Source organism: Leptonychotes weddellii, unplaced genomic scaffold (assembly GCF_054177405.1).
Source record: "Leptonychotes weddellii isolate Sample4059 unplaced genomic scaffold, ASM5417740v2 HiC_scaffold_7224, whole genome shotgun sequence".
In the NCBI taxonomy this organism is placed as follows: domain Eukaryota; kingdom Metazoa; phylum Chordata; class Mammalia; order Carnivora; family Phocidae; genus Leptonychotes; species Leptonychotes weddellii.
Window position 1 is genome coordinate 1 of NW_028041956.1, and position 9,593 is coordinate 9,593.

General features: G+C 44.3%; 1 protein-coding gene across 1 annotated transcript; it reads right to left on the minus strand.

The window, feature by feature from the left end:
* Positions 1–4,368: 4,368 nt before the first annotated feature.
* LOC145715822 (fibronectin type III domain-containing protein 7-like) lies at positions 4,369–9,589 on the minus strand (the record flags this gene model as incomplete). The annotated part of the gene is made up of 4 exons (XM_081811355.1): positions 4,369–4,888; positions 6,758–7,012; positions 8,188–8,442; positions 9,523–9,589. Coding segments are annotated over 4 exons (891 nt in total), but the record flags the coding sequence as incomplete, so codon positions are not given.
* Between the last annotated feature and the right edge of the window lie 4 nt (positions 9,590–9,593).

Here is a 9,593-nt window from a genome sequence, read left to right on the forward strand (position 1 = left end):
TCCGTAGTTTGGGGTTGATAATATTCCCTGGGGGTTTTCCCAAAGCCCCAGACTAAGCAGGTCCCTAGAAGACATGGCAAGGATTCCTCGTGAAGCAGCCCATGCTACTCACTGGGTCAGCACTCACAGCTCCGTGGTCATCCCTGCAGCCATTCCCAGGAGTAGCCTCCATGTGCGGCTAGTAGCCTCCTAGCCGAGATCAGTCCTGAGCATAGGACTTATCCTTACTCCAACTCCCCTTTAGCACCCCCATTTCCCCCACGGGGCATATCCACCCTTGCAAACTAGAAGCAGACATGTTGGCTCTTTGCAAGCTGTTAACAGATTCCCTCTAACACCTGGCTACTGCAAGTGTGGTCAGACACGCAGCCTCGATGTCACTGGCATCACCTGAACCTTGTTAAAAGTGCAAAGTCTCAGATCCTCCCACACCTACCAAATCAGAATCTAGTTTTAACAAGGCCCCAGGTGACTTGTATGCACAATAAAGTTTGAGAAGGTCTGCTGGAAAGCTGCAGTTCTCCAGCTTGGCTCTGCTTTAGAATCACCTAAGGAGCTTTGAAAAATCCCGGTGCCCAGACTTACCCCAGACCAATTAAATCAGATTTTGTGGGGATAAAGACCAGACATCAATTACTTTTAAGCTCTCGAGGTGACTCACTGTCCAGCAGGGCTGGGAACCAGTCTGTGAAGTGAAGGATGAAACAGCTGCCTCTACTGAACCGGATTTACATTCTCCTGTGGGACCCTAGGAGACTGAAAAGACTTCCGACTGCAAAGGAATCCATCTCAACTGGCGGAATCTGAGGGGAGGTATTCTAGTAGGGGAGAAAAGTTGTGGGAGGGGAGGCCAAGAACCTCTCACATCACCGAGTCAGCTTTGATTCCTACTTCATTACATCACCTGCAAGAGCAACAACAAAAATTCTCTTCTATTTTATCCATGAGAAAAATGACTTACCCATTCCAAGTGTACTTCCAGAGCAGGTTACTGGAATGAATAACAACAAAAGCATTTAAAACGTATTAACTGACATACGTAAGATGGTGAAGATATTTTTAAAAAAGATGGTGAAGATATAACTTAAAGAAGAATGGGTTAGTCAACCAAAGAATGAATAAGAACCAGCTTGAGTGATAAGAGGAGATAGCTACCAGCAGTATGACTTGGGGAAGTCACTTCACTTTTCTGTGTTTTAGTTTATCTGTAAAGTGGGAAGAATTAGAATGCCAACCTCATAAGGTGGTTACAGGGATCAACTGAGTTAGTATATGTAAAGCCCTTAGGCTAGTGCCAGGCACATACCCTCAATAAATAATAGTCATTAGTATCATTTATAGTATTGTCCTAACTATCAAAGGAAGGCAACACTGATATTGAAAAAAGGAAACCCAAAACCCAAAACCAAAAAATTTCCCCAGACACCTGGTTTTTACCAGAGAGATGGATTCCCTAACTTGAGTCTAGACACCCAATCCTTAACTAAAATGGAATGATGGCAGCCTTGAGATGGCATCCCACCAGAGGGTATTAGAGCTCTAGCTAACAGGGACTTCTGGTGGCTAACATACTGGCTGTAGGATCATAGGCAAACACAGAAACTCATTAATTCATTAATTTTTTAATTTAAAATATACTGGGTGATAGTTATGTGCTATGTGTCGAGAGTCCAGAGATGACCATTTATTAGGGAAAGTAACACATTTTCAACTCACAGTCATATGGTGTGGTAAAGATGCGGGTCATATGGGGTCAGAAAGGAGGGAGCAAGAAGATGAAATCAGCCTCTAGGAATTGGAGAAGACTTCACAGAGGAGAGGAGATTTGTGCTGGTGGAGTTCCCTTGGTGGAGGTGAAATTTCAGGCAAAGAGGAGAGTACTGCATGAGCTCGGAAGCATGATACGGCATGGAATACGTGTGTGGTGAGGGCAGATGTGTGTGAATGATCCTGACCTGAGCCAAAGGCAGACACTTAACCGATTGAGCCACCCACGCACCCCTATTTTTAATTTTTTTAATGTGGGTACTAGAAAATTTAAATCTTTTCATACATGGCTTGCATTAAATATCTATTGCACAGGGCGCCTGGGTGTCTCAGTCAGTTAAGCGACTGCCTTCGGCTCAGGTCATGATCCTGGAGTCCCGGGATCGAGTCCCACATCGGGCTCCCTGCTCAGCGGGGAGTCTGCTTCTCCCTCTGACCCTCCTCCCTCTCGTGCTCTCTGTCTCTCATTCTCTCTCGCAAATAAATAAAATCTAAAAAAAAAAAAAAATATCCATTGCACAATGCAGGTGTAGGAAGACCAACTACAGACAAACTAGGAGGAGCCTTGAATGCCACGCTCAAAGTACTGACTTTTATCCTATTGGGCAATGGAACACTTTGAGGACTCTGAAGCATAGAAGAAACACAATCAGATCAGTGTCCTGGAATGACAACTCTGGTAATAGTATGGAGGCTGGCATGAGCTCAGGAAGACAAGTATTCTAGGGTAGAAGTGGTGAGGACCTATCATATAACTGTAGGTGTAGGAGAGAGAAGAGAATTTGGATTTAAAAGCCATCATGAGGGGTGACTGGGTGGCTCAGTTGGTCTAGCGGCTGCCTTTGGCTCAGGTCATGACCTTAGGGTCCTGGGATTGAGCCCCCCATCGGGCTCCCTGCTCAGCGGGGAGTCTAATTCTCTCTGCCCCTCCCCCTCTTCATCTGCTCTCTCTCTCTCTCTCGCTCTCAAATAAATAAAAAAATCTTTGAAAAAAATAAATAAAAACCATCATAGGGGGTGCTTGGCTGGCTCAGTTGGACGAGCATGTGACCCTTGAATTTGGGGTTGTGAGTTTGAACCCCATGTTGGGTGCAGAGATTACTTAAAAAGTTAAAAAAAAAAACCATCATGAAGTGAACAGGACAGGACTTGGAGACCCCTGAGATATGGAGGGTGAGGGAGAGGGAAGCTGGTTTCCAGCTCTCATACCCGAAACAAGGATGCCGGGAGGAAGATTAGAAATTGCAGGAAAAGATCAGGAGTTCCCTTTGGCCCTGAGGAGTTGAAGTGCCTGGGGCACCTCCAGGTAGAAATATAGGAATATGAATTTAGGGGTTAGAAGAGAAGTGTTGGGATGCCTGGGTGGCTTAGTCAGTTAAGCGTCTGCCTTCGGCTCAGGTCATGATCCCAGGGTCCTGGGATGGAGCCCTGCATCGGCCTCCCTGCTCAGTGGGGAGTCTGCTTCTCCCTCTGCCCCTCCTCCACTTGTGCTTTCCCTCTCTCTGACAAATAAATAAATGAAGGGTTATAGATAGAGAAATGGGAGCCTGGCAACTTTGGTTTTTTCATTTATAAATCGGAGATAATAAAATTTGTTGAACCTAACCAGAGAGTTATTTTGAACATTCAATGAGATACCGAATGTGAAAACACTTGATAAACTATAAAACATAATGCAGATATAATGAAGCGCTGTTATTGAGCAAAAGTCTCTTTTTCCTGAAGAGCTGATCCTCACCCCAAGAAGCTATTCCTATCCCTTCCCATAGGGCAGTACTTTGGGCCAGCTTGTCCTGTGGACAAGATAATGAAAAAACAAGGAATCAGAGCATGGCAGCCAAGGGCAGCAAGAACACCAGCAAGAGGAGCTGGCCTGGTTCTGTCCAGGGGCCACTTGCGTCTTCTTGTCACCTACACATAATTGGGAATTTTAGATTCTGGTTATCAGTAAAGATTTCTTTTTTTAAAAGATTTATTTATTTATTTGAGAGAGAGAAAGAAAGCACGAGTAGGGGGAAGGGCAGGGGGAGAAGCAGGCTCCCCCCTGAGCAGGGAGCCCGATGTGAGACTCGATCCCAGGACCCCGGGATCATGACCTGAGCTGAAGGCAGATGCCCAACCGACTGAGCCACCCAGGTGCCCCATCAGTAAAGATTTCTGAGCCCATACTTATTCCTCTTCCTGTGATCACCTATAAAATTCTAGGGCCTTATCATCTCTTTTCTTTAAAAATTTTTTTTAGAAATGTATGAAAAAATATATGACTATGCCCTGGGCAAGGTAGCAGAAAGAGCTGGTATACAGAGCAGGAGAACTGCTAATGTTTCTCCACCAGCTCTGGTGAGATGGCAGTTGCTGACAGTCTTGTTTTGTGATCACAGACTGCCTGCCCACTCATATTTCCAAACCTAGCTTATGATTTATAAATTCATTTTTTTCCTGATCCTCCGACTTCTCCTCAGTCATAAGTCTGAACTTGTGCAAACAAAGATTCAAGTCTCTTAATTTCCAATATTTCAGGGTGTCTTTCATTATCTCTGAGACTATGTTAAAAATCTATTCTGAAATCTCAAAGCAGAAGATCATTTTAAATCTGCTTTACTATTTAAACAGCAAGCATCTGGTCCGTTTTCTGAAAAAGAAAGGGACAGCTGAGAGAGGAGTGTCTCCGAATCACATAAGAAAGCATCACAATTCCAAAGAAGCTTGAGGTCCCCATAGCCAGAATCCACCCGCAGGATGTCAAAAGTTCCCACCTTTTTGACCTTCCTACATAGCAAATAAGTGTGATTGCTCTGAGTCTTAACTCACAGACTGAGTTCAGAGTTAGTTTTAAATAAAGGGTTGTAACTTGATCTACCTGAATATATTTTTTGGGGGCAGAAAGTAAGCTTCAGTCCTGTCTCAGCAACTGGTGAGACCATCACGGTATATACATCCCCACAGGGTATCTCGGTGACATCACAAAAACTGAGGCCAGCGCTTGGGGCACACGTGAAAATGCCTTTGGAACCATGGAGGTCAGTGCTGTAATTGACAGAGCCCCTGGAGGCTTGCCAGTAGATCCGAATGCCATTAGGGCCCAGCCTGTATAATTTCACTCCCAAAGGGCAGCAGGCACCTGAAGGATAAAAACAAACAGACACAAATCACTTACTCCACCATCAGATAAACGTGGCCCTTATTACTATGGGGAAAGAATATAAGTAACCTAAATAATATAGGATTAGAGCATTCTTTGAAGGGGTACTCAGGTTCTTTCCATGATTAGAAATCCATGTGTACTGGTGAGGTGGGCCATGCATTTTTAATAGACAACAGTGGTGAGTCCAAAAGTCCCCACTTGGCAGATACATATTGCATCTCAAACTATGTGAGTCAAATGCACAGGATCCTTGTCTAGAGCTTTCATAGTGCCCTAGTTCCATACGACTTTAGCGGGATTGAATTTAAATTAACTGCATTCAGCTTTAATTGGAAAGACCTATTTTGCTAGCTGAGTAGCATGACACCTGGGAAGCAGTCGCTTACACAGCGGTCCAGTGACCAGGCTTTGCTCATCCACACTTTGTCCATGCGAGCTCACTAGGTCCTTCTTTTTTTATTTTCTAAATGCCTTGAGCAGGTCACACATTGTGTGTCAAGCAGGGCACCAAATGGTGGGTTACTCAGTAACTAAGATAAAAATGTTGTTGTATAATGATTAAAAAATTCAGTTATAGATAATCAGGTTCATTGGATTTAGTCTTTCCTTTAAAAAAAAAAAAGTTTTTTTTTACATGTGAAGATAAGCAGTGGGCCATATTCCCAGAACTGGATATCAGGGTTAGAATTTAGGTAGCAAATCTAATGGAAAAAAAGGGATCCAAAGAAAGTATGAAACAGCTTACTTGTGTATAGCATGTTATAAATGCTTTCATATTATAGTTATTACTATTTCTCTTACCACTGAGGAAACAGGGTCAGGGAAGATAAGGCAACGTAGCTTATAAGAAGCCACGTCCTTAGGCCCTGGTTGAAGACTCTTTCTACTGCCCCTGGGGTGGCAAAATTATATTTCAGCTCTCCCATTCCATGCCCTGGGGCAGATACAACTAACTGATCATTGTACTCTTTCTTGTTAAAGAGGCATTTTTAGGAGTTTTCTTTTCTCTTCTTTTCTTTTTCCTTTCCATTCCTTTTCTTGTTTCTTTTCCAAAACAGTGTTCCAAGCAGCCACTTCAGTGGGCCAGAATCATACAAGAGAATCTTATTTGCCAACCCTGTACCACTTCTTCCTCCCCCTGCTACTCCCTAATGATTTGGTCTTTGTGAAGAACAAGATCCAAAACTGTCAGTAGACAGTGCTCTTTTAGCCTGTTGAAATAAGAAACCAGAGAAGGGACTGGCGTGGTTTAGAAGAGAGAGGTACTAGCATAATATAATGAGAAGAAAAGAATTCAAGCCAAACAGAATGTGTGACCTCAATGCTTTCTGAAAACTCTGACAGACTGAGTTACTCTGTGCTGCGGGGAACCGTGCCATACAAAAATCGGTCCTCCCTTCAGGAAAAATATACCTGAACTGTGTTACCAAGGGAATCGATTCACCAACCACCAACAGAAGCCTCTGAAGCTTTGAGGTTCTAAGTGAAGAGGAAAACTGTAAACATTTTATTTTATTTTTTTTAAAGATTTTATTTATTTGACAGAAAGAGCACAAGCAGAGGGAGAGAGAGGGAGAAGCAGGCTCCCTGCTGAGCAAGGAGCCCGATGTGGGACTCGATCCCAGGACCCTGGGATCATGACCTTGGCTGAAGGCAGCCGCTTAACTGACTGAGCCACCCAGGCGTCCCAAAACTGTAAACATTTTAGAAAGTAATCTAAATTGATAAAGCTAGCTAGCTGGAGAGGTAGCATCTTTTTAGATGAGAAGGAGGGGCATGTGTCTGGATTTATAATAGTCAAAATCCTTACTGGTACTCCAGAGCTGGGGTTTAGAAGTCACTTACTGGAGGAATAACTTTGGTAGGTGCAGTCTGCAGTCAACCCAGTGGCACTAATCGCTTTTAATGCCACCGTGTAATTGACGCCACAGGAGATGCATCCCAGGAGGCACTGGTTTTGATGGGTGAGACACTTCGACTGTCCGGTGTGCGACTCCAGAACTGTCACATAGGTTTGGGCCCCGGTCCCAACAGTCCAGCTCACATTGATTACCGACTGGGTGACCTGAGTTACTGTCAGACCAGCTGGACAGCATGGCGCTTAGATGGGGAAAAAGAGAAAGAATTGGGGATTTATTGTGGAAAACAACCAAGAATGGTATTTTGTCTGTATTTCATTCAATATCCTAAATTTCTCAAACCTTCCATTGTTAAGCAAAATCTCATTTTGTTAAGCAAAATCTCATTCCCTCAGATACGTTATTTAACATCAAGTGTACATAGGGGGTGCTTTTCTCAAGAAGGTGGAGGACTAACTAGCTGTGGGTAATGTGAGCTCCAATTTTTTTCACAATAAGGAAGAAATCCTTTGCTGTTCCCCAACCTTAGCGATCTCAGTTGCTAATTTCAAAGCAATGGCTGCATTCACCTCTTCTCTCAATGTAACATTTTATAGCCTTTATAATTAAATGTATTTTGCCTTTTTCATGCATTTCATAGTGCATTATTGATATAAAAGCTTGTAGTATTTTTAGCCACCTAAGAATATCACAGCCAATTCTCAATTTTTCAGGGGCCCATGATTCAGGATATAGGTTATCTAGAATCTTCCTGAATATTGGGCATTGTCTCTGTTCTGCTGCTTTTTATGTTCCAACTTTTATAGTCCAAAGTGCCATCCTTTGTACGTAAGAGAAAATAATGTCCAAAGGCTTTAAGTAATTTGCTAAATTTGCCTTACACCCAGCAGTATGAAGCAGGAACAGCATGCTCTTACCAAGCTCTTACTCTGTATCAGGCACCTTGCTAAGTGCTTGCAGCATTAACATTCACACCCCGCCCCATGCCGTGCCCCCTCCCAGGAACCCATGATCCCCCTTTTACCAGTTAGAAAACTGAAACTCAGAAAGCATTTTCTACAGAAAGATTTGAAAGGGCTGAGCCAAAGAAATAAAAAATAAGCCAGCTCATTTGGCCGCTTGCTAGCTGTTTTGGGAGGTTATGTCACGGAGGAGTATGAATTCAAACGCATGTTTTGTAGAGTCCATGTACCCCTCCTTTGAGGTCAGCATATGACTATATTAGAGTCTTCTGATGACATTTTTACAGAAACCGTGTCCTAGGGTTGCAAATCTTATTTTCTGAGACTGGGGCTGTTTATGAGTTTAACGTATTTCTGTCACACTCCGGGAAGATCAAATGAGAGAGTTCACGTCTTAGAACAGTATCTAAGGACCACACTGAAGTCAACATTCAGGCTGGAGGCTGCTACCGACCTGTTTCTAGGGGCACGCTGTAGCTGGGCAGGCTCCGGCCGGCCTGTGTCTCGGCCACCGCGGTGATGGAGAACACCGAGCCACAGGGCAAGCCCGCCATGGTGCAGGACTCTCCCCTGCTGCTGCACCAAAACAGCCCTGTCTCCCCCTGGGCTGTCACCGTGTAAGTGGCATCATCATTGGTGGGTCGCCAGTGCACGTTAATTGTGGAGAACGCATCCTTCGAAACGCTTTTTATCTCAGGACTGCAAGGAGCTAAGAGAGTTTATTCATTGGAACAGTGTGAGTCAGAAATATCAGGTGTGCCATTTGATCGAAAACTGATCTTTCCCCCAAATGAGATCATCACTACTTTCAACCAGACCAAGCACGGAGGACAGAGCCCTAGAGCCTTTGTGGGGAAACATGGTATTAGCTTCCTATAGCGTCAGACTCACTAGAAAAGGTTAAGAGGCATTTTGAACTCCAAAAGCAAAAGCAATTAAGACAAACATTTGGGGTCTTGAGGCTCCTGGGTGGCTCAGTTGGTTAAGTGTCCAACTCTGTTTTGTTTTTTTTTTTAAGATTTCATTTATTTATTTGAGAGAGAGAGAGAGCACAAGCAGGGGGGAGGGGCAGAGGGAGAGGGTGAAGCAGACCCCCCCGCTGAGCAGGGAGCATGACACGGGGCTTGATCTCAGGACCCCGAGATCACAACCTGAGTTGAAGGCAGACACTTAACCGATTGAGCCACCCAGGCACCCAGCATCCAACTCTTTTTTTTCTTAATTAAAGAATGGAAATTTATTTTTATATCCTTCAACTTGGGAAGTTTATGGGCAATCTGAACTTTTTTATTGGATCTTCAGATGCGTCCAACTCCTGATTTAGGCTCAGGTCAGGATCTCAGGGCTGTGAGATCAAGCCCCGTGTGGGGCTCTGAGCTAGGTGTGGAGCCTGCTTAAGACTCTCTCTCTCCCTCTCCCTCTGCCCCTCCCCCCTACTAGCTCGCTCTCTCTCTTTCTCTCTCCCTCTCTAAAAAAAGAAAGAAAGACAAATATTTGTGGGCTTAACCTTCATCGTGTGAATACGGATAAGCCCCCCCAAAGTCAGAGGAACTGAATGGCTGAAGTCATCACTGGGGAAACCTTCCACTCTTCCCATGACCTCCTTTTTGGTTTTCTTTTCTTCCCACTTCCCCTCTTCTACCTTCTCTTCGGCCTCTCTGTAGTAAGACAGGGGCTCTAATGGTCCCCACAGAGTGGCTTTACAGTTCTTACTGAATGCCCATCCCGAGGGGCGTAGCTGGGGTGAATTGTTCAAAGGTCAGTGAAGGAAGTCATAGCTGCCTCATACCTGTGGTTATAAATTGGGAAGTACAGGACATATTGCTGCCCCGGACTTCGCTGAAGGAGTAGACTGTGATG